General features: G+C 39.0%; 1 protein-coding gene across 1 annotated transcript; it reads left to right on the top strand.

Moving 5' to 3' along the window:
- Window positions 1-286: 286 nt before the first annotated feature.
- mospd2 (motile sperm domain containing 2) lies at window positions 287-26,127 on the top strand. Its single transcript, XM_066705943.1, has 15 exons — window positions 287-434; window positions 534-591; window positions 2,033-2,188; window positions 3,541-3,627; window positions 4,420-4,574; window positions 8,255-8,315; window positions 9,355-9,393; window positions 9,913-10,037; window positions 10,281-10,448; window positions 20,229-20,347; window positions 21,957-22,050; window positions 22,346-22,442; window positions 23,139-23,268; window positions 24,791-24,890; window positions 25,131-26,127. The coding sequence occupies exons 1-15, from the start codon at window positions 402-404 to the stop codon at window positions 25,281-25,283; spliced, it is 1,575 nt and encodes a 524-aa protein (XP_066562040.1). The 5' UTR covers window positions 287-401; the 3' UTR covers window positions 25,284-26,127.
- Window positions 26,128-26,195: the final 68 nt, after the last annotated feature.

Consider the following 26,195-nt stretch of genomic DNA (forward strand, 5'->3'; position numbering starts at 1 on the left):
GTAAGTGTAGGTAGATATATTTTTTACATATTTAGTGTTTTTCTATTATTGTAATAGGGTAGTGTTCTTGTAACGGAGATTTACGCAGTTCTGCGCAGATCTGCAGAGTACCAAGATTTTATTGGTGGAGCCGCGCAGATCTGCAGACATTTGCGCCACACGAACGCGACCTCCATTACCACGCAGGCATACATCACGTGTTTCCAGTGTTGACAGCTTGTGATCGGTGAATCCAGGAAGTGTTGCAACTGACTCCACAGCGAGTTCATCACGGAGCGTAAAACAGCCTGTAATCCTATACACACCGGAGCCAAAATGGCGAACATTAGAACTCCAGTTTCATTAGACGTCTTACTGCATAAACTTTAGCTCTGCCCTCCTAGGCTACTGTCACTTTGAACATGGCGGATGCTGGGACTAGGGAGTCCGATCTGGTAGAAGAAATTAAAGCTAAGAAAAGTTACCATTTCATACACTGACTCTGAAGACGGAGATAAAGTGTAATAACGTGTTTTGGTTTCGTCTGTTGACAGGAAATCGCGAAGAAAGTTGAAGAGACGAGACAGAGATTCAAAACTGAACACGTCCAAGGTGAGGGACAATAAAACGTTTATTTTCCTAATTATCATAATTGTGATAACGGTGATAATGAGATTTGGAGATGTTCCTCTTTTTATTTTCATTTTCAACATGCTTAGACTGCGACAAAACGTAGAGGAATAAACATCAGTCATACCATATGTTAGTGGAATAGGCGAAATTCATATTTCATACATTCATACATATACTATGAAAGATATATAGATATACCCTTCTAATAATGAACGTTTTAAGATACAAATCACTGACGAGAATGTGATATTTAGCCTAATATACTGTATATGATGTACAGCTGTCAGTATACAATGTATCTGTTTAGGCTACAGTTTAAAACTTGTGATGCTGTTTCCACTTGTTAGAATATTAAATACATTGTTACTCTGTGGTCTGGCTGTATGACGTAGAGAAATGTCTGTGTACCTTAGTTTTAAAACTGTACTTTGGAAGCTTATTTACAGTATCTATGTATGTGATGTATGTGTACATGTATTAAACATGCATGTGTGAACGTGTCAGATTTGTTCTCCATTTACATCAAAAGCATTAATCTAACTAGGTGAGCCACATCTCAGGCAAAGTCCAACGTGTCTGCAGTTTAGTTCCACAGAGGCTATCAGTGTGTTGAATCTCATAGCCTACTGTGCAACACAATCACACAGAAAAATGTGCAAGAGGAGATTTGAGGTCGGACGATTGCATGCATATTTACTCTCACTTCGGCTTAGCTAATGTTTAATTTGGTTTCCCTCATTTTAGTTGATCTTTGACTGGTGTAGTCTGTGATGTATTATTGTGTTAAGTCTTGACTTAAGTAGCTGAGTACCAGCGGGCTTAGTGTACAAGTCAGGATATTATCAAGTCTTATCATTTATATCTGAGAGAGCACAATATGGCATTGATGGCAAGGGACTGTAAACCAAATGAGGAGCTTCATGTGAAATGTTTCTATTTAATATTTTGTTCCAGCAGACAACAACACAGCAGATATCCTTTTATCTGTATTTATAAAAGATTAGCAATAATTTGTATAGTTAGTTATAGTATAAAATGCTGTTTGAACGATACAGGGGTCATATGTTTCGGTTAAATCTAGAAAAACACCCATCCTGGTTTTCAATTCCTGTTTCCTCACAAAGCAGAGTCACAAGATAGACATATATGTCTGTATGTTATTTTTAGTTTCAAAATTAGCCGTTGCCTGCTTTTTATCTATGCAGCAAAGTTGTGCAAAATAACTAATCTAAGTTGATAAAAATTTCATAGAACTGGATAGTTCTGCATTACGTGCCAAGACTGTGGTCTGCTGTAATAGTATGCATTACTCAAAGACTGCTATAGAAAAAGAATATAAATCCAACACATGCAGTGACTAATTTATTCATTCATAAATAAATACACTTCATGTCACATTGACACCCTGTGTTTACCGCAGACTCGACAGATAAGTACGATGCCAGAGACGTGGAGAGGCTGCAGAAAGATGACCTTCTGGCTGAAAGTTACCTGACATGGCGACACTACATTGTGGATGACGCTCTAAAGATGATTGACGAGAGCTTTCAGTGGAGAAAAGAGTTTCAGGTCAATGGTACGTTGGAAAAACAGAATGGGATTTAATTTAAAGGGAATAAGTCAATTGCTCAGGTGCCACCTGAAAAGTCGCCGACGTCGATATCGATTTACTGGATTACAGTGGATGATTGTAATATCACCACACGTTTTGCTGGAAAATAACACATTGACTCAGGTTACATTCTTTTGTAACACATTGCTCTCTACGCTCACAAAGGTATGAGAGTCAACATGTTCTGAGAAAAACAAACGCTGGAAAAACTAAACAAGAAACAGGAACATATTGTTTTCAGACAAAGTGTTATTTTATCAGAACGGTCCCTTGGGGGACCTAATCCTTCCCTGTAAAATGCCAAAGCAAAGATGTGAATGAATTTGAACTAATGGCTTGTGGGCCGACATGCAGGTTCTTGTGGATGTGAAAACCTCTCACCCCGAAGCAGGGTTTCTGTTCCCTAAATGGTGTTTTTTTCATCCAGCTTATGCTTTTGTTAATGTTACCCATTATTCTAAGATAGTACCAGGATTTAATTAATGAATTTATTTGTTTATTCATATATATATTTTTTTTTAATTCCTTACGACTGTGGCATCATGACGTTTTGGTTAATAATAGTGTTAGTAAAGCATCAGTCAGTGTTTTGACGTATTTGTTCTGCTAGGCTATAAGTTGCATTAAATACTGTGATAGAAAGCATTCAAATAATTAAGAGTCTCTGTGTTTACATTTCTAAAGGCTACTGCAGACTGTGTGTTTTTCTGTTGCATGAATTGTTAAGTGTTGTAAACATTTGCCATAATGTTCATATTGGCTCTAAAGCATCATTGCCAGGGTTTTTATTTCTTTATTTCTTTATGTTAATGGTAGTTAGACAGCATTTTAAAACGTTATTCACACTAGATACATATATGCATTTTTTTGCCTGGTACTTTGTTTCTCATTTACATAAATGATATACAGAACATATACAGAACTCATTTCAAGTCAATGACAGTAATTGAAACAACGCTGTAATGCACTCTCAAATAAATAGCTTAATTGGGGAAGCATAATCCTCCTTTAATGTCAAATTACCTTTGATTGGTTGAAAGGTTACATTCTGACCTTCGTTACAGTTAGTTTATGGCAGCGTATTGCTTTGAAGAAGATCCATGAAGGAATATCCATTTACCTTCCCAGATTTCTAAGAGGACTGTGTAGTCAGCTGACCGTATCTCAAGTCACGTTTATTATTTAAGTTTTATTTTGATTCTCCCAAACGCTACACACGAACAACAGCAAACTTGTGCCTTTTATTCCTGCTGTTCTGAGCAGCAGGTTATGTTGTCTTCTGCAGTGTAGCGACGCCCCTGTGTGTTGTTTTGCAGATCTCACCGAGAGCAGCATTCCCAAGTGGATGTTTGAAACCGGTGCCGTCTATCTGCATGGCTACGACAAGGAGGGCAACAAATTATGTACGTTGTTATTTTTTTATCCATGTCTTGTTTTGGTTTCTAGAAGTTAAGGATGGATTGAAAATCACTCACACTTGAAAAAACAGACATTTGGCAGTTATATAAAATGGCATCGGCTCGATCTTTAAATATTTGTTTGACTAACAGACGTTTCAGGATGTTTTTGCATTAATTACACCTGCACTGTAATGACAAAAAGCTTTATTTGAGGTTTTTTTTCATTTGACCTTATCAGCAGTTCTAGAAAAAGCTATTTTCTGCTTGATAATTGGTACTTTTATCTCTCACTGCCACTTTGGTATTCAGATTATTTAAATGCTGTTCTTGTTCCTTGCAATCAATTCAGACATTCTAATTAGTCTGAAGGAAGGCTTTAGCTTCGTCTTTTTTAAGCCTGTTAATTGTGTAATGCTGTCTGCAACAAAAGGAGACATTTTCAAGACTCTCTTTCAAGTGGCTATGTTTTGGACATAGTGATTTGTTAGTGAATTAACCCTTTGTGTCCAATTAGTCAAACTCGTTAATCAAACTTCAGCAATTCAGTGATTCACTTAATTTAATAAATATCGTTCCATAAACAAACTTATTTGTCAATGATATCTTTTCAGAGTTTGTGGAACTCTGAGTCCTTCTAGAACATATTGTAAAGATTCCAGTGGATGGAATTCATTATGTAAATACATTCTTTACGACTCTTTGTTAGAAATGAAGGCTATAAATACTTCCAGCTGGAAGTGTGTGAGATATTTATACATATATACATATACTCCTGTATCACTTGTCCTGTCTTAGTTTGGTTTAAGGTGAAGCTTCATGTAAAAGATGCCAAATCTGTCATCGACAAGAAGAAATACGTTGCTTTCTGGCTCGAGCGCTATGCGAAGAGGGAACCTGGGATGCCTCTGACGGTGGTGTTTGACATGTCCGAATCGGGGTTAAGCAATATTGTAAGTATTTACTTTTTATTCTTTAAATAAAGTACATGCTGAGGAGGCCTAGACATTTATTTGAACCTGCTATTTCATGAGTGGTTGGGTTTTAAATTGCAGAACTAGGAAACTGACACTGGCACGAGGACTGTAGGGGTCAGGATGCAAAACCGCAAGAATTGAAGAAACTGTATTCTAGGTTTTGGTTTCTAAGCCTTGTGTTGGTTGGTTTGTTCGTTTGTTATAAGAGCTAATACTCTGCTTTACCTTTAAGCACAATAATTTTCATGATTGCCCCTACTTTCTTTTAGTATTTCTGTATTCGTTGGTCAGTAGTTTTGAAATGTCAATTTCTCGCTGATTCTTATTGTCCAGATTTGCACCTGTGGTGAGACGTGATTGACATCTTGAGGTTTAACACTGAAAAAATGGGACATTGGGGTCATTGCGAATTTACTGCATTACTCAGGGCCTCACTGATGTAACGCACTGGGCAGGGAAGGAGAGGAGAATCTGTTGATTTACACTTTCTACTATAAGCAGATTAAGCAAACCTTTAAATCCTCCTCAATTAATCTTGCTAGACTTTTTAATCCTTGTGCTGACTTTCCTACAAAGGGTACAGCCATGCAGAGGCACCTGGGTTGTACAAATAGCACCTTATAGAGGTGACCTGTCGTAAACGCGGTTGGACTTTTCCATGTAGAAGTTCCTGTATGGAGCACTCAGTCAGACTCTGGATCTGAACCACTGCAGACACACAGCAGCTCCGTCCAGACAAGTGACGGACACGCCAGATATCCAGCGCAGGGGGTTTCCAGTCATCCCACAGGAGAACGGCACCCTGGGAGCTTTGTCGTTCTCCCCGCTTTCCGAATTCCTCCGCACACTGGAGCACATCTTGCAGAGCACAGAACAGCATGCCTAGATACAAGAGAGGGGCTTCTGTCAGAGATGTGAGCAAAAGATTGAAGAACTGCCTTCTATAGCCATTCTAGCTGTACATGTAATTTATTTTAATGTGAATTTCCTGCCAACAACCCCCCTATAAATTAAGCTGTCAGATCAGTGCCAGATAAATACAAAGACAGGGGAGCAGAAATAGCACCGTTCTCTGGTGGGATTGAAATATACGAAGGGCGGCAGTGTGTGTAGCGGTCAGGGCTCGGTGCTGGGGCGGAGGGTCGTGTGTTCAGTCCCACTCCTCGACGAAGGAACTGTACCCAGAATGCACCAGGATAAACCCAGCTGTATACAAGGGTAACAATTGAAATCTAATCATAATAATGTTAAAATTAACTGGGGTGATAGGAAAGCACAGACAAGTCGCCGGCGTCTTCTGTCTCTTAATGAACACGGCAGTTAAATTAAAAAGAACTAAATCCCTTCTTTTGCTGAAGGTGGTTTTATAATAAAAGGTTGTTCATGAGATATGGTTGGATTTGCATGTGTAATTCTCCAAAGCTTCACTTCTCCAAAGATAAAACAAGTAATTCTTTTTTTATCACGGTTTCAGAAGTAGGAGATTTATGAAAGGACTTGCCTCAAGGACACTCATTTTTATACAAGTGTGGACAGAAGTTTGCTGCTTGTTGTTATTATTGTTCTGTGATTAATAATTTTTTGTGTTTTCATTTCCATAATGGAAGTACAGAGTTCAGTGGGGCTTCCACACTCGCAGCATTGATGCCAAGATGAATTGAGAAATTTGCTGAAAGTAGTATTTTTTTATTTCTGTGTTGAATCCACTTAAAGGAGACATGCTAAGATAATGACTATTGTTCAGAGGTATTAATTCACCCGATCTTTTTTAATTGAACCATCAAAGAATTTAGTTTGTTTTAAGGCGATTTTCTGCACTTCAGTAACAATGTACACTACTGGTTAAAAGTGTTAGAACACCTCAATGTTTCCAGTTTTTATTGACATTTATGCAGTTTAATGTCTCAATGTACTCTGAAATGAAAGTATTGAACAAATAGACAATTGGAGATAAAAAAGAAATCAGGGAATCATTTTGTTTAACAACATGTAACCCCTTAAGCTGACAAACCCCTCTGGTACCCTTAAAAGGCACCAAATCCATGTGCTTCTCTTTAATCCCATGTGTACTCTTCACTGTTGTGTTGTTTGCCAAGTGTTTGGTATACAAGGAATACAAAATCTCAGCAAATATTGACCATTATGACATATTCTGGAACCAGACAGTCTACTGATCAAAAAAAGACCATCCACGTTTTGGTTGAAGCAACACACCCGTAGAGCTCAACATGTCAAAATGGAAAACTCTGTTCACAGTCTACTAATACACAACAACTTTACATAATTGGATCTGAATTTTTCTGTTTTTGATAGAACATCAAATAATACTGGATTAAACGTTAGGTTGTTCTGAACAGAACAAGCCTATTTGCAAAGATATCTGATCGAAACTGAGTGATCTGTGACCACCTGAATGAGACCCCCCCCGGAGCAGACTGTGCATTTACCCCCACGGGCTCTGAATGGCGACACGGACACTGTAAATCGGATGTTTGAGATTGAATCGTGCTGGTGGCCAAGAGAATAAGCTTTCAAATGATACAGGAACACAGTGTCACTTCTATGCACAGGAGCTGTGTGTAACACTGACTCTAAATTGTGCATTATTTTTCAGTTTTTTTAACCTCTGGCAGTTTACCGCTTACCTTTGTACCATTTCAGGTTATTCATTGGACTTGAACTGCTTACATTTCAATAAAAACTGGAAAAATTGGGGGTGTTCTAAATCGTTGCTCTGGTAGTGTAGTAAGTGTTTCATTCAAGTATTTTATTTAGTTTTTTCACTGTCTTGCTCCTTTTTCCGTTCACTCCGTTAAATGTTGAACATTAAAGTTAATGCAACCAGGAGACACAAACACAGCATAGTTTTGTTGTGCTTTACATTTTAAAATCATATCCTCTCAGTGGGCAGGCTAATTATTCTAAAAGTATACCTATACATCAGGTGTTGATTAAATTTCAATAGTGCATTTACTTTTCTCTATAAGTTCATCTTGGTTTGCACAAGAATATAATAAATACTCTGTATATATGTATAAACATTTACAAGGCACTTGCAATTCTTACATCATTCCTAGCTTTATAAATATATTGATATACAAGTACATGGAAATTAACATTTCCCCTCACATTGCAACCTCTAAGTCAAATTGTTATTGATTCATAGCCAAGTCAAGAGAGCGATGACTTTTTTACTGTATCAAACAAGACCTTGAAAAATAATGATTTTAACTGTTTCGATATTGAATGCTGCCTTCCCGATGTGTGCAGTGATCAATGTGTGTGTGTGTGTGTCTGATTTTATTTGCTGGCAATACATAATCTATTAATATGTTTTTCTATTTGACCTTCAATACAGTTCAGCTTTGTTCCTGGTGCCTAAGGCAATGTTCCCATACCTGCATGGCCTGTAGTCATTGCTGTTCATTAATTTGGAAAACCTGTTGACCAGACCGTTTCCTCCCACTTCATTTTGCATTTCAGGTTCTTTAATTTCACACTCGACTGGTTTAATTCTATACTTGCTTTGCTGTACACTTTGCTGTATAGGCATAGTGGATCTAAAGTGCCAGATAATTGATTTTTAATTTTAAATAATGATGATTTTTAAAAAACTCTTACTATTTGCTTATTATGGTTTGTTTTGTGTCTTCTAGGATATGGACTTTGTGAAATACATCATCAACTGCTTCAAAGTCTATTATCCTAAGTTCCTTTGTAAGTATTCACAGATCTTTTATTTTTTTAGTGTGTTTTGTAGTAGGATGTCACATTTTATTAAATTATCTTTTAAATAGATGCTCTTTTACCTCTATTTCTCACTCCCAGTTGGTACAAACGGTTTCGGAGGCACTAGACCAAGTCGCAGAGAGAACAGTATTTCATTGTGTTTTGTTGTTGTTGTTTAAGTGTTTTAAGAAATGCGAGGCTAGAGTTCAAGTACAACACTGGGAGCTCATGGGAAATTGCCACATAAGTGTTGCCATTCTCTCCACCACCATGAATCAGTTGTTTCTGCCTTGATGTTGTTGTACATATTTCTGTCAAAGTGCGTGAGCGAACTTCCACCGAGTTTACGTTTCAGGGTCCTCGGAGAAAAAAGCGTGTGAATGGAGTATTGTTGAGCCGGACTTGGAGTCACTGTCCTTGTGTTTATTGCTTTTTTGTGTAGTTTGTTATAATAAAGACTGGAGTTTTGGTGCTGATGGTGTCATGAACTTCTGCTTACATACAATAATTAGTTTGTTTGATAATGACTAACAGTAAAATATATATATATATAATCTCAAATATTAATGATGGTAATACAATCTGTGAAACAGGTATTTATATTTGGGCACAACAAAGCACCGGGATCATTTAGTTTTCACCTCAATAATCCAGCCCTGCATATTACTCAGAACAAATTACGATCCTATGAAGGAATTTGAAAGGAAATTGCTAAACCTAGTTGTAAAGGAATCTCATATAGAAGTCTTTATTATTCATTCCTGCTCTACACAGAACTTCACTTTGCTTTTCACCGCCATTATTTTGAGTCATTTAATCAGGATTGTTTTCTCTGTAATGCAACTCCATCCAAGCAAAAAACTACTTAAACAGGAGCACAATACTTGATTTGTTCCTCCTTATTTTCAGTCCATTATTGCTTTCTTCTCAGTTGTTAATATAGGTCAGTTTGCTGCTGTAATAAATAGTATGTATTATTACCAAACCAAATCTTGCTTCGTAGTAACATCCTCATTAACTGTTTCAGCTAAAATGATCATGTACGAGATGCCGTGGATTATGAATGGTGAGTAATTAAATAACATCGACTGAAGTAAAGCAGTTTCACACACAAAACTCACTTGATTGTGCTATTAATAACCTGTTTATATACTAGCGCCAGTTTCTCCATTTGGACCAAGCTGTTATTTTGCATAATGTGGCAAAACCTTCTCCTTTACTGTAACTGTAATTTCACAATATACAATTTTGGAATAAAATGTATGTTCTTCACTTTATTTAACTGATAGAAATTGAATATATTGCATTTTGTTTGTTCAAATTACTGACATATTTACATTTAATTATAGGAACACGAGTCATTTGTGTTACTGTTGAGGTGCGTGGATGTGGATGTCAAGCTTAAAATGTACTTTTGAGTTAAAGGGCTAATAGTGTTTTATTATTGACTTAAATGTGACATACCTTTAGTGTCTGTAACCCTGTGTTATATATGTGCATCAAGGTAGGATCCTTCAGCCATAAAATTCAGTAATCAGGGTGGGAATGTCAATGATCGATTGTTTGTTTTCTCTTCTTCCTGCAGCTGCCTGGAAGATTGTGAAGACGTGGCTCGGCCCAGAGGCGATAAACATGCTCAAATTCGTTTCCAAGAACGAAGTGCAAGAATTTATTGGTGCCGAATACCTTCCGACGTACATGGGAGGGACGGTGCGTATAGGCTCATATTATAGGTTTAATTCCTGTTCTGTGGATGACCCAGAGACATTCGAATGTGTCTGCTTATTTGTAAAAACTTGTAAAATCTCAAAGTACACATGATGGCATTCATATCAAGTGCTTTATCACCACAAGCGTAGGAATTTAATATTTTAGGTTTCTGTTCTTTCTTATAAATGTGCTCAAATGTGTGCCACCCCAGAACAGTAGAAATTATTATTTCCCCCATCATAGGACACGTTTAAATACATCTACCCTCCGCTGCCAGACGATGACTTCCAGTCTCCCATCTGTGAAAACGGCCCCATCGCCAGTGAGGATGAAAACGAAGGCAAAGACGGAGAATCTGAAACCAAATCTGAGACCAATTCCCTGGCAGACCCTACACAAAAGCCAAAGAAGGTAAGCGCACGAAAGCACAGCTTGTTTCCTCGTGAGACGCAACAAATGGATGATTTTGTGTGGCTCACTCGGTGTGTAAAGGTGTGTGTCTCACAACCGCTCTGTTGGTCGAGCTGTAAGATGTTGAAAAGGAGAACCTGTGTCGTGTACTGTGTTGAACTTCCCACATGGAGGAAAGTTGCATTGTTATACATAGTAATTTTATACTATGCTTGGCTTTCCTTCCTCTTATCTAAAGTTGACATCACTCACATTCCAGTAACACCCAGTAAACAGACCGTTTCCTGCTCTTGGGTGGTGATAACATCACATATAATAATTTAAAGGCAAGACAAAAGCAGATCAGAAAGTGTATATTTCTTTGTGCTTTCAATTGTGAACATTTCAATAAATGTAAGTTGAGGTTTGTCCCCAGTCTGGGATCTGTAAGCAGCTTAAATGCCTAATAACTTTACACGATCATAAAATCACAGTGCTGAGCCGTTGTATTCTGGACAGTCACTTCGTCAACATGTATGTTCAAATTATACAAAAAGAAACAACAAATCAAGAGAAAAAATGTTGTATAGTGTATACAAAAGGGATGGAGACAAAACAAAATACAAAGAGTGTTGAACTGCAAAGAGATGTTAAGAAAGGGATCAGGAAAGCAAAGAGGGAAATAGAAAGAAACATAGCTCTTGGAGCGAAAACTAATGCAAAGGGCTGTTTTCAATATTACAACAGCAAGAGGTCAATAAAGGAGGACGTGAAACAGATAAAGGGCAAAAATGGAAGTATCTTGAAAAACAAACAAGAGTGGCAAATGTTCTAAATGAGTATTTCACAGAGGTTTTCACAAAAGAAAAAAACAGATGACATGCCACAGGTTAACAATCAGTCCAATCAAACCCTAAGAGAGATCAGGATAAATGAGGAGGAGGTACTAAAGGAACTAGCAGAATTAAAAACAAGCAAATCACCTGGGCCAGATGGGATATTTCCAACAGAAATGAGGGAAATTACTTATAGGCCGCTAACTCAAATATTCCAAATGACACTTAGAACAGGGGATGTGCCAACTGACTGGAAGACAGCAAATGTCAAACCAATCCACAAGAAAGGGGACAAAACTGAGCAAGGAAATTACAGTCCAATCAGACTCACCTGCATCACCTGTAAATGTTGGAGAAAATGATAATACATAAAATAGAGGAGCATCTTAATGAAAACCATATTCTTGGAGATAGTCAACATGGGTTTAGACGAGGCAGATCATGTCTTACTAATCTATTAGAGTTGTTTGAACATGCAACTGCAGCTGTAGATCAGGTGAAAGCATATGTGATATACTTAGATTTTCAAAAAGCTTTTGATAAGGTTCCACACCAAAGACTGATCCTCAAATTGGAAGCTGTAGGCATTCAGGGTAATGTAAGTAGATGGATTATGAACTGGTTGATGTATAGGAAACAGAGGGCGTCGATTAGAGGAGTCACTTCTAACAGCAGTGAGGTTGTTAGTGGACTTCCACAGGGATCAGTATTAGGGCCTTTGCTTTTTCTAATCTATATTAATGATCTGGACTCTGGGATAGTTAGCAAACTTGTCAAATTTACAGATGATACTAAAATAGGTGGCTCAGCAGATACAATCTCGGCAGCACAGGCTATTCAAAGGGACTTAGATAATATTCAGTTGTGGGCCGACACCTGGCAGATGAAATTCAATGTGGACAAGTGCAAGGTAATACATGCAGGTAACAAAAATGTCCACTATAATTACACTATGGGAGGAATAGAACTAGATGAAGTAACGTATGAGAAAGAGCTAGGAGTCTATGTGGACTCCTCACTTTCTCCATCCAAACAATGTGGGGAAGCAATAAAAAAGGCAAACACAATGTTAGGGTATATTGTCAAAAGTGTAGAATTTATAACGAGAGCAGTGATGTTCAGACTGTACAATGCGCTAGTTAGAGCTCATCTGGATACTGTGGACAGTTCTGGGCTCCACACTTCAAGAAAGATATCGCTGCTCTAGAGGCAGTTCAGAGGAGAGCAACCAGACTTATTCCAGGTCTGAAGGGAATGTCCTACTGAGAGACTGAGGAACTGAACCTTTTCACCCTGAACAGAGGGGACTACATGGGGACTTGATCCAAGTCTTCAACATCATGAAAGGCATCGACCACATCAATCCAGAGGAGCTTTTCCAGATCAGCAGGGACACACGCACCCGGGGACACAAATGGAAATTGGGCTTCGAGGCATTCAAGACAGAAAACAGGAGACACTTCTTCACACAGAGAGCCGTCACAATCTGAACAAACTCTCCAGCGATGTGGCTGAAGAGACAATTTGGGAACATTCAAAAACAGACTGGATAGGATCCTTGATCACTTAGTTATTAATGGACACCAAACGAGCAGGATGGCCTCCTCTGGATTGTAAACTTTCTTATGTTCTCATGAATATAATCCTGCATTTTATTATTTAGTTTTTTGGCTAAATATGTATTTTTCGTGGTTTACCATATTATTTCCATCTGGTGTTTAGCCCAGATTAGAGTGCTCTGTGGTTTTCTCTGCATGCTGGATAGATTTCCCAGCAACAGACAGGACGTGCACGAGGACGTATGTTTGGTAAGATACGGATTTTCACCACGACCAGTAAAAGTTAATCGTTCCAAAGAAGCATATAATACGTCATTGTAGTTGGAGCTTTACTGAACCAGAAAGACATAATGCGTCTCCTTATGGCTGAAACTGTATTGTACCAGACTATGGCAGAGTGGTTTTCATTAATTCTGAAGGTGTGAGTTAATCCTCCGATACAGTAGAACGATCCTGGCTGTAAGATTCTTAAAACGCCAGTTCCTATGTGTTGAGCACTTGAGCTATTTATGAAACCTGTACAGCTGCTTTGGCGGGCTGCTGCCACAAGGGACCTTGCCCAGACCTGCACGCCAAGCTGTGACCGTAGAGCAGACGGAAGTCCTGCATCTGGAGACATCGCCGGTGGGAACGCTGCTTGCGAAAGCTGTAGCGATGAGTCCAAGCATGAGTAACTGAGAGAGAAGGCAATCGGTTTCTGGGCTGTTGAGTGCGGAGACCGGGACGTCAGCCCGTGGTCCCTGGCATCTGGAATAAGGGACGTTTCTGGCATCGTTTACAGAGAGAGGAGTCATCCGCGGAGCTTCCAAAAGCCGCAGTTGAGACATGCCTTCTGGCCCGGCGTCGTTTTTCAGACTGTTTAATTCCTATAATTGGGAAGATTTGTTTTTTCCCTGTTCTGCTGTTTTGTCTGTTGACAGCCTGAATATTGGGAGTCCTTCTGTACTGCATTTTAAACACAAGACATCTCTATTTTTCACTCTCACAAAATAAATACGACACAATAAATGTTACAAAGCAGAAATCGGTGATCTTTCTTCTTCAGTTGGTAGCCGTCCATAACACATTTGAAGAGGTTCCTTTATCTGTCTGGCTGAGCAATAGGCAGCAACATTGCTTTGCACTTTACATATTCACACTTCAGTGCAGATAAATTCTCCTAACACTCCTAAACTGACACTCTGGATGTGTGTTTTTGGCTCTCTGAAGCTCAGACTCTTTCAAAGTGTGTAAGTGTTAGTCCAAAAATAGTGCGTGAGAAAGTAAACATTGACTCCATTGTTTGTGTTGGAGGAGATGAGGGAGGTCTTGGTATCAGAAATGTCATGGAAAACTATGGGTCGGTGTTATAACCCAGCCTGTGCTGTCAAACACCCTGTACTGTACAGTTATTACAAAACTGAATTCAAGATTGAGAAAAAAAAACCATCCATATTCTCAGACCTGCTGAGATGGAAGCAGTTATTAGTGTTGTATCCTGTCTGCAAGCTTTTAGATGCAGGATTATCCTACTTAACTTGACCTGTCAGTTTCAAGAACATCTACGCACCCTGCAAGTTTCATCCTAATATCGATTATTAGTCGTTTGCTGACACATGCTTTCCCAGATACAAACCACACACTAAATTCATCTCACGACTCTTGTTTATTTTGAAACGGAAACATCTCTCCCCTTGTTTTGCTGTATGTTTCTGTATACTGTCTGGGTTAAAAGCGCATTGGAAAAGCATTACCAATGTAAAAGGCGGTCTTCAGCCCCTCGTGCCACACTATTCATGATCCACTACAATGGGTTCTTTATAGAACTGAATCTGAAAGCTTACTGAACCAAAAAGTGACGCTGTGTGCAATGTGTGACACGGCATTGTTATGAAGCAGGCATCCGTCCCTGATGAGAACAAAGCATTTCACTTGTAAAGATGTGGTCAAAAAGGCAAGCTCTGTCTCATACAGGATTTGATTAGGGGATTAGAATTCACAGTGACAGCTGTCCTTCTGTGGGAGCGTCACGAGAGCATCTCCTCTGAGAGAGCAGATAACGTCTCAGGCTACCTGTTGAGAAGGGTTGTCCCTTTTAAAAACATAAAGTGTCCAAACGAGAGGAGGCCATTCGCCCCATCATGCTCGTTTGGTGTCCATTAATAACTAAGTGATCAAGGATCCTATCCAGTCTGTTTTTGAATGTTCCCAAATTGTCTCTTCAGCCACATCGCTGGGGAGTTTGTTCAGATTGTGACGCCTCTCTGTGTGAAGAAGTGTCTCCTGTTTTCTGTCTTGAATGCCTTGGTTCAGTCTCTCAGTAGGACATTCCCTTCAGATCTGGAATAAGTCTGGTAAAATAATAATGCATGCATTCAATTATCTGTCACTGCTTTTGAACTGCTTTAGCAGACGCTCATTTGTTCATGGACATTGCGTTGTTGTTCCCATAAAGGTAGTCGATAGCAGTGGCAGTTCTGGACGCTCAGTCTCATTTTGGTAAATATCAAACTTACGTGCCTTTGTTCATGTGCATTGTAGAGTAGAAGATGGATCAAATGAACTAATGATGTTTTCTTTGTTTGATATAAGGTCTGTTAAGAAATGCTAAGAGCCATTGCCTACATAAGAAGCTCTGAACACCGGAGATTTCGGCAGTCGAAACGGCCACTCGTTCTGTACTATGTATTTGTGAGTAAACCACCCTCTCCTTCTCTCCAGCATCTGTAGAAACAAACACATTTATCGCCAGTAGCTCACAAAACCGCACTTATTAGCTCAGTCGTGAGGCGTAAAGTCACATGATTACAAATCCTCAAAGCCATCTGCCAAGTCAAGGGAGAATTAGAGCCCAAAACATATTAGGTAATGGTCTCTGTTTGTCAAAGCCTGTATTCAGCATCTGGTTGATGCATATTAAGGAACTGTTGTGTGGAATTACACAAATTACCAATGCGATAAAGTCAGCTTCACGTATAAGCGCAAAGGCAAAGCTTATTAACCCATTGGCTTTGAACATGGGGAGGCCAGCTAAGGTTTTAAATGGCAGAGCTTGTCTCCGTCTTGCCAGAATCGATGTCAGTTGATACAAACTCATTTCACAGACATCTGGTACACGACTGCGATCGCATATCTGAACCACAGTTAATCGATTATCCATGACAGATATTTTAATGCTGCAGAGGCCGGCCTTTTACTGCCTATGTGACCGCAGCCGTGCCCATAATGGGAGGGATTAGTCTCTGGCTCTCGTGGCTCGATCAGAAATCAAACGGCTGCTTGTGTCCCACGATAATTAATTGAATGCCATTGAGCATAGAATTAAGCGTATGATCTCTCAATTTTGTGAACAGATTGCATATGTTAGGACTAGTCGAATGCCCTAAAATGCCCCATTTCTATCACAAACTATAGTATAATGATCAATTACAAAACCTCTTTAGAGAACATATGATCATCACTTATTTCCTTCATCCTTGGATTTCCACATCCTGGTAAATAATCATGATTTGGTTACAATACACGTGTGACTCTCCATGTTGTATTTACATTAATATGTAATGTATTACTACGGCGTTGGCTGGAATGTATGATAAGAATTCTCAGATTCTGTGGAATGTTTCATTGTCAGCTCCCTTTCAGAAACAAAGATACTTTTTCGAAGTATTAAACTCCTTCATCCTCATTCCAGTGTGATAGTTGTCACTGCAATGTACCCCTGACTGAATACAGATTCACAGACGAAACTGAACTTTGAGTGTAAATGTGTTCCTCCGATGTTGCAGAGAGAGAGAGCTGGTGCAATACTCACAAAATAACAAGCGGACGTTATGAATGATGTGTAAAGGCACACTTCATACGCGGTGCTATGCCAAACATTGTCTTACTATCTGAATTCCAGTACCCAGCACTTAATATCAGAAGCACAAAGGTTGCCTGTGAGCATCTCACCTTAGCGAGGTAAACGAAGAAAGCCGCAATCTGAAAACGCCAGTTCTGGTACGTTGTCTTAGAACACGTACATGGGCGAGCAGTCATGATATTTGGAGAAAGCTATAAGCTTTAAAGGCCCATGTCCCGGGATCAAATCTTCAGCATGCACCCTTTAAGAAGTGTGTCTTTAAAGTGCGTCTGTCCTTCATTTCAAAATGTGTTTCTTGTGTTGTGTTGTGTTGTTTTGTTTTTGTACCAGTAGCTGTAACCAGGCAGATCAGTATCAGTATTATTAACTTCCATTACTGATATAATTCAGTATTATAACTCATATCAGTTCACAGGGTGTTTTACCTGTTCCTCTTTATGCAATAACCTTATGTACAGGATGCATATGGTACAGGATCCTTCTCTTTGTGAGTTTTCCCTGGGGGCCTTGAATTTAAGATACAAAAGTTTCTTATCCCATCAGCTACAGCTGTGTGATGTGATGTGCTCTGAAAGGCTGTTCTCTGCAGCTAAGACACTGATCTAATTGGACGGGATCTACCTGGGCTTCCTGTGTCACGATCCAGAGCCGTGGGTTTATCTTTCACTGGTCTGTTCCAGTTGAGTCACTCATTCACTGTTATAACATTTCACTTCCTGGTTCTTTGTGACTACATTTGATTTCCTTGTACTCTCACATTTCAATATATAAGCAATACTGATACCACAAGTATTTTTTCTGCCCATTGTCGAAGTGCTGCCCAAGGCACCTGAAATATATAATACACAACTAGATGCATATAATGCACACACATTATTAACCTCAATTTACCTGTGGCACTCTGTGTTTGTGTCTTGTTTTTTAAAACTGAATCGTGTTGAAGTGGTACTTTTATTTCAAACAGAATGAAGTTGCCGATCCTTTGCACAGTAAAGCATCTGTAATTGGCCATCATCACCAAAACAATATCACTCTATAATAAGCAAATAGATTTGTGTCCTTTGTTCTCATTTAATTGTGTCTCTCCTTGAATACTCTTTGAGAATTTGGTTGTTTTTGCTCGGCTTTGCAAAGGTTCTGCAATCTTATTCCTACTCTCTGATTTTATTCTGTAAGTTTGTGACCAAAGTGAATATGTATCTGAAGAAGAAGAATGCCAAAAAGTTTTGCAAGATGGTTTTCAACATAAGCACAATTACCAGCGTTATTAAATTACTATTGAATACTAGTAGTATTCGGATTTATGAAGGATACATTATTTTCCTCTATGAGCACAAGAATGGGTTTTTAGTATTACCATGGGAAAGCTAGTGATCAGCTTTTTCATGAATGTTTTTCATTGTATTTTCTAAACCTAGGACAACATTTACTATTGTGTTAAAGCATTCCACTTGCTTATTGTTCAAATCAAAGTGAACACATGTAACTTAAGTACTATAAACGAAAGCTAAAACCATGTCTGAAACATTACCGTTGATTGGTTCAAGGCATTTCATGATTTGACATAATGATTGTAATCATAATTTGTGTGCTGATATTATTGTTTTGTTTTTGTGTTTCCAATGATTGGATTGTTGTTCAGTTCTCTTTAAAAAAAAAAAAATTAGTTTTCATTTTGATCAAGTATGTGTTAAAATCTGTGTTTGGTTTACGTGCATCAGATAGGTTTGCTGAGTAATAAATGAGCTTTTAAGTGTTTGATGATGAAAACAGATGAAAATCACTACTAACTCGTAAGGTTGTTGACGGAAAGCTGTAACACTAAAATCAACACACTCCTAGATTAATAGTTTTTAGAGACTAACGTGTTTTTAAAGCTGCTAGAATTGTTTAGACCAAGAAATCACATTGTTTTAGAAGTAATTACTATTGATGATACAATCAGTGCAACTAATCTATTTTTTGAGATCTATTTTTAACTTAGTATTTGAAGACTGAATAAAACTGACCTTTCCAAACTAAACCTGTTCTTCGCTTGTCTTCATTGTGTGAGTTGGATTTGCAGACTAAATCAAAAGAATAATATATTGTATGTATTTGGCAGTTGCAGTGTCTTGAATTAAGTTCCTTTTTAGGTGTTTTTGACAGCAGCCTATATGCTTGTTTACGGTATTTGATGGTGCACTTTACGTTTCTGGGTAGTTGGACACACCGTAGTTTGGCTTTGCAGAACTTCTGCCTTTATGTATATTTTTGTTCTGAAGTCTGCAGGGGTGTTGGTTCCAGGTCTTCAGTGCTCCAGTGAGAACTTTCCACAGGGATGTTGTGTTTAGGTTTGGCCTCTGAGCTGAATGGAGGACTTGTCCATTTTAAATAGCCGTCACAGAAGGGCAGCAGCACTAGTGGGTGGGTGGGTGATGGGGCTTTTTCTTCCTGTTCTCCTCGACTGGGGAAAACATTTGTTTTTGTACATGCCATGATTGTTTTATTGTTATTGTATCTGGTTACTCTTTTGGGATATTAATGAAAGGCACTATATAAAATAAAGATGATTATATTATTATTAATCCCAGAGCTGCAAATAACATAGAGGAAAATGAAAGATGTACCGGTGGAAACATGGGGGTTGTTTAGATGAGCATCTTTGTAACAGACCAATCTTACGGTGTTTCTAAAATTAGTAGAAGTAACTATTTTCTACATCCTGCTTTTGCCACACGTGTGACATGAGATAACGGGGGGGCAGCTCTGGTTTTATTGCTTTATTAAGGGAAGCAAAACTCTCTGAGCTGTCTGATGGTGGGGGATTTGCATGACCATTCCTTTCCCGACTTTAGTGCTCGGCAAAGTATTATTTTTATCTACAGCCGACAGCTGCACACTGACGAATAATTTTAAATTATCCACTTTCAACAGATTGGCAAAGGTTAGATCCTGCCTAAAAATGCGTTGATTGTTCAGTCAGAATTGAGAGTTAATTTGGACCTGATTTGAAGTGGTGACGTTTCGTATTCTTTCTTTATTGATGTATTTATTATAATAATTATATCTTTATATGTGACATTGTTTCCTTCACTTTGCAAACTTAAGGACTGTTTTATCCACTGAATTGGCAATATTATGAATGTTACTACAGATTATTAAGAGAAGATAGTTTTGACCTGTTGTGCAATTCACAGCGTGATCCTGACTCACGATTTCATCACCTTTTCCCTCAAAACCTTTACCACAGATGAACTGTGTGTTCATTTCTCACTTCTGCTTCCCATCACAATGAGTGTTGCTCTGTGAATGTGTCCGTTTGGAAAATAAGTAAAGCCAGACTTCTCCCGAATAACAAATCGCCCCTGGCCCTCTGACTATTATTAGAACTCTGAAATGAATGATTCCCTTCATACATTCTAAATGCACTTTAGAATGTGTTAATAAGCTAGTGGATAGAGGAACTTGTTGTATTGAATCCGAGGTAATACTCTCATGTTCTTCCAGTGAAACCATACACCTTTTTCTAATGTGTGCGTTTTGTTTATTTGTTGGTCTGTCTTTGTTTTTGGTTCGTTTTCAGGTGAACTTTCCAGCAGACGCTCTGAAATCGGACGAATACGACAAGGGGGATGCGACTGATAAACCCAGAGCGGCCAGGAAACCTTTGACGACGTTTAAGGGGCCCTTGCTTTACATAAGGTATTTAGATGTTTGTTTTGTACTTACAACGCACACAGATAATGTAATTGAGAGGGAAGTATTAACTGTATTGGTCTGACGTAACTGCAGGATCAGGGTTTGACAGTAATTTACATGGTGTGGTTGTTTTAACTCAATGCATGATGGTTTAACTCTTTGTCTTCGATATTCTGCAAAGTCAACTGGGATCACTGTTTCAGATTTCAGTTCCTGTTTCTGTTTGTGATGCCTGAGGGCCGATATCATGGTATTAACCATAGGAAGTGTTGCTCTGCCCACATTAAACAGAACATTAAACTGCACACATTTTCTTCTTGTTTAACCGTTTTATGCTACAGTTCCTACGTCACAGGTGAGTGTATTTCGTGGTGTTGTTTTCACGCCGGACTCTGCGGTGCTGACTTTATTTCTTCATAGCCGTTTTCCCTTTCTTGAGATTCCGATCAACGTCTAATTAAATGATCTCAATTCCCCTTTTTCACCTCCTGTTGTGTGACTGTGTGCAGCTCTCTACCTCAGCATTGTTAATTGCTGTCATCGTCTATGTACCTGCTGTTGAAGATACCACAGTGCCCCTGTAGTGTCTGACTGGATATAACTAGTCAAGCACAACTACAGACCTTAATTACACTAATTTGTTATATTTTACATTGTTAATTTCCCACTATTTGGACTTTTCTTAAGCCCATAAATAGGATATATGTATTTATTTATGTATTTTAATTATATATTTATTATAAAGCTGGCTGCGAACCTTGAAAGCTAAGGTAAACAGTTACAGTACACACACAATCATGCAATTACAGGTATTAATTAAGCAGGCTTAATTGAAAGACTTAATAGATAAATAAATGGATAATAGATCTTTAATATTATTGTTCTAAATAAGTTTGTGATGAAAACTTTAATTGCACTCCACTTTCTTAACAATTTTGAAATGCTTGTGATTTTCGTCTGGGGAATAATTAATGGGTTTTTAATTAATAATAATGACATATTCAAATAGAAAACAATTAAAAAGAAGTAGAAAGCTTTTGAGGGCATCTCTGTTGTTTGCTAACCTAAGTGGCAAAAACAAAGGCAGCCTGTTTCTTTCTTATGCCTGGTTTGCTATCTATGCCTGTGTTCTTTAAAGCTACCTGCATCTGCCGTTTCCTCTGATTTAATTTCTGTGCTTGTAGTGTTTCTGTCTTCTGATCTTTTTTTGAGAAGCTCTTGAAAATATTTGGCGGTTATTAGTGTCCCACTATGATCTGAAGCCCAGCAATTATGCCACCGAAGGCTGTGGCTTAGCCTGAGGAATCATCACAATCAATCTCCGCTGCTGTTTCAGATAATCACTCGGGACACACAGCAGGCAGCAGTGTAAAAGACACGAACGCAGCTGTGACCAGGATTTGCTTTTCTTGGTTAACTTTAGCTGAATAAATAGTAGAGCCTGTATGTAAGTTAGATTTCCAGCTCCAGTGTTGAGGAGGAGGAGGAGGAAAAATACAAATACGGTTTATAAACCCAGATAGAAAAAATCTAACGAATTTCAGTAGATCGGTTGACTGTGTCTCCTGTGAGATTCGCTGTCTGTCTTTAATGTCTTCCTCTGTGTTTGTAGCCCAGCTGAGGAGCTTTGCTTTGGATCCAAAGACAACGAAAAGAAATGCCTGATTATTCTAAGCAACGTGACCAAAAATCAAGTGGCGTTTAAGGTTCGTCTGTCTCGTGTCAGATCTCTTTGCATGGCAACTTATTCCCAGCGTCTGCCAGGGTTTTGTCTATATGTGCAACACTGTTTATATTTCAAATATATTTTCCCATTTCAGGTGTTTTTAAATGTTTTATTTTGTTAACATGAATGTAATCTGCACTGCTAGTAAAATAATCAGACCTGTATTGTACTCGGACTGTGTTAGCATCAGTACTGCCCTCACTTTTCTGTGGTCTGTGCACAACCATGATTTGGCATTAAGCATTTCATTCCTAACGGCAGCATTTCTTATTCAGGTGAGAACCACGGCCCCCGAGAAGTACCGGGTCAAACCGAGCAACACCAGCTGTGAGCCCGGTGCTACCGTCGACATTATTGTGTCTCTTCATGGAGGTATCCCATTCCCACACTTTATATATTGTGCTTTGTGCATACAGAATATGAAGGAAAGCTTTGGAGTTCTGTACATACTTTCTGTGAGCCCTTAAGTGCTCTGTGAAAGAAATATTTTACCATTAAAAGAGATTGCGTTGCCTCAAGCTGCCATTCTGAAACCCATAAACTTGGCCCCAGTGTTGACAAACGGGGCTGTCAGCGTTCGTCTGCTTAGCTGCTCGTGACGAGGGCTTTCACATCGTCCTGAAGCAACGCGTTTCAGTGGCTCGTTATTAAACTCTGAAGTAATCCCACTCATCGCTGTAGATTCACAGAAGATGTGTCTGAAGACCGGTGTGTCCCTCCACTTCACTTCATTTTATTTTCTTTGCAACATAAACATATTTATCAATGTCAAAACTGTGCTGGTTGTGCGGTCATTTTTTCTCATGCAGTACAGTTGCCACCAGTTACTGTACAGGTTTTCCTTCCACTATTTCCCTCCACTATTTATTGCTTCACCTTAGGAGTTTTCTGTCATTTGCGGTCATAGTCTTAGTCAGACCTTCGCAATTGCATGTTCTTTGTGAACAGCTATGGAAATGAAAGAACGCATGCTTTGTATCTTAGGAGCTCACAGGCTGCTCACATTGAGAGTTGTAGTGGTTCGGGCTGGGATGGGTTGACTGATCTCTGCTTCAATTGGGTCGACAGGGTTCCTAGCCTCCCCCCAGGATCGGTTCCTGATCATGGCAGCTGAAATGGACCTGACCACGACGGCTGGACCGCAGGAGCTCGTGCAGTTCTGGAAAGAAGTTCCAAAACAGAAAATAATGGAACACAGGTAAACAGTCAATGTGTGTGTGTGTTTGTATATATATAATCCTGTGAAGTGTATTTTATACTCACCGAGCCGAATACAAGGCTCACGGTTGACATGTATTCATAGTACTTGTCTCTCTCAACCAGCTCCCTTCAATATACCGCCCTGTTAGTCAGCTGCAGCGCAGTTGTGTTGGAAATAGAGCTGTATCAATTGGTTGTCTGAATTGAATCGTAATTCACATCCTGGCACAATGCCTGATTGAGATCTTTTCCAACTTGCAAAACGTATTAAATAAACTGCCTGGATGTGTTTTGGATATGAGACAAAGACAACATAGCGTTTGAATATGTTGTTCCTTTCTGTCGAGGCTGCAGAACACTGGTTTGTGCTTGTGGCAGTAGAAACAATATAATATGTATAATATATATAAGATGTATTTAAAAATCACTGTACGGTACAGACTGGTGCAGTGAATCTACATTAGACTCCTCAGGCTTTAAATACCTAAAAATCCAAACACAGGAAAAGGCTGGTTCGTCTTTTCCCTGAGAATCCAAAGGTTAATATTGAAGTGCATGTGATCTTTCTTTTGTGCGTTTTTAGTAAAGCTGTTCAAACACTTTTTTGCATATTATTCATACTTAAAGTGTTCACTCTTGTTCTTCAAAGCAAGACAAACAAATGCATTAAAATAGTACCCATCTGCAAACATACATTCTCAGTGATATGTCACTTTAAAGGATTATAGACTAATAAAGCCTGGGCATTTCGTAAAAACAACACCTACTCGGCAACTAAAGTGTGTATTCGAAGCTTTCTTGTAGATGTGTTTGTTTGACCTCGGTCTGCCGCTTCAGAGCAGTCGAGCAGAGACGCGTGACTGTTTTCTTCACCGTCCGTGTTTAGTCTCCACGAGAGATGTCAACATATCGACATTAAAACCGTTAAAGCGAATCTGTCACGTAGTCATGTCTGTTAATTTTGCAGGTTCACTGAAGTGGTCTATTTCCATACCACAAGGACTGTGCCCCTGGGTCATCCTATGTATAATTCTGTCGGTTCATGAAAGTAATCTCTGAGACCACAAACTGGAGAATACAACTAAAGATCCAGCCAGGATTAAGCCTCAGAAAATCAATGGCTTCAGACGTTTGTGGAGAAAGCGGCTCTGCTCCCAGTCTTGGGAGATATGAGTTAGAAATATGCTTTTCCTTGATCTGGTAGATGTGAGAGCTATTCGTCAGTAGCAAAGAGTTTTGAGTCACTGTGTTCCTCTTAGAATGTGTGGATTTCCAATTACTGGTACATAGGTTTGTGAATCGTTATTTTAAAGAAAAACATTATTTTACAGTTTCCTTCATACTGGATTCATGCCAAATGTTTTTTTTCATCAACATTATGAAGGTCAATGTCATCGTCATGGTTGGGACAATATTTTTGTTTGTGGTTGTAAAAGAATGTCACGGAAAACTGTAATTAAAGGTCGTGGCGTGAGTCCTGTTCTCCCTACAAAGTTTATCATTTTTTCTTGTATCCATAGATTACGGTGTTATGTTATTGAAAGCTGTAAGCCCACCAGTTTGTTTGGTGAAAGCCCCCTCAACAATGTGAAGAACAGCCAGGAAGACTTGCATTCCAAAGTAGGTGTCGTGTTCGTTTTCTTATCTCTTGTCTCTTGTGCAGATTTTCACATTCTGTTGCGCAATTTTGAATGCTTTACACACAATATACTTCAAGTAGGTCAGTGATGTGTGGAATTTGCAGTTCTTAAATTAGAACAGAAGAACAGATTGATGATTCCATTGGCTGCGGCCTTTAGCCGTCCATGTGACAGTGAAGACGTTGAACTGTTTCTTCTCCTCTCCTTCTCATCTGTGCAGCTCCTCAGAGTCATGGCCAGCAGCAAGAGACTCGAAGAGCAGGTCGACCAGTGCCTGTGGTTTCAGAAGATGTTGATGGGTCTGGTGTCGCTCTTGATGGCCATCACGTGTTCCATGCTGTATCTCCTGTACATGGACGGCAGTCGCTTCTAAGATGGCCGCCTGCCTGGATCGGAGATTTGCCCACGAGCGGCTGCGTGGCCAGTCGGCTGATACAAAGGGCCCTTACACAATGTAGAGACCAAATAATGAAGCTAATTGTATGTGTGTGGAGGCCTGAACTGAGCCTTGAGGTCTGTAAGTCTTAAATATGAACGGGAATGAAGAACTTGCCATGTGCTGAACGGATCGAAGCTTTCTGCCACCGCTGAGGTGCATTCGAAGAGTTAAATGATACTCAGGACTTCAATGAACCATGTTTTTCTAGTATTCTTCATGGAATTCCTTCCAGCAAAGGTCCACTGTGAGGTTTTGTGCTGTTTTTGTTTATTTATCAACCTGATGTATGTGGGTTTTTTTTTGTTCAGGCTTACTTTGGTACCATTTTTAAAAGGCCGTTACTGTTTGTGTGTCCGATGTTTGTTTTGTTTGTGTATCTGTTTATTTTCCGGCATTAAAATAAACCCACTGTTGTTGTATTAGTAGTTTAGAAAACTCGCCACAGTACGTCCGCTGTCGTTGTCACTGCCTGCTCCAGAGAAATCAACAATATTTATTTTCATCCAACCACAATAAACTTGAATGCAAGAAATATTGTATCTTAATAATGATTTACAGATTCGAACAGGACGGTTTATGGTCTTGGAGATATTTATGACAGGAAATTGTGCCTGTCTTTTGCTCAGATCAGTGGAATAATAATCCTGTGACCGATTATCTAATGTTACGTGTACAAATATGTAAATAAATACATCTGCAGAGTGGAGGTAATGAGGGGGGAATGACAAGCTCAGCCTTTGACCTCTCTCTGATGGAATTAAAAATTATCTTAAATTGGCTGATTTCTATTTGGGATTGTGATTTCTAAACCCTTCGCAGCTGGGTGTTGTGTTATATAGTCCGGCC

This window comes from Amia ocellicauda, chromosome 6 (assembly GCF_036373705.1).
Source record: "Amia ocellicauda isolate fAmiCal2 chromosome 6, fAmiCal2.hap1, whole genome shotgun sequence".
NCBI classification, from domain to species: domain Eukaryota; kingdom Metazoa; phylum Chordata; class Actinopteri; order Amiiformes; family Amiidae; genus Amia; species Amia ocellicauda.

Excerpts from the sequence above, each read along its gene's own strand:
- mospd2 (XM_066705943.1), top strand. The coding sequence starts at position 402 with ATGGCGGATGCTGGGACTAGGGAGTCCGATCTG. Across the intron at positions 22,443-23,138 it reads TATTGTGTCTCTTCATGGAG|GGTTCCTAGCCTCCCCCCAG; the intron begins GTATCCCATTCC and ends TTGGGTCGACAG. Across the intron at positions 24,891-25,130 it reads AGGAAGACTTGCATTCCAAA|CTCCTCAGAGTCATGGCCAG; the intron begins GTAGGTGTCGTG and ends TCATCTGTGCAG.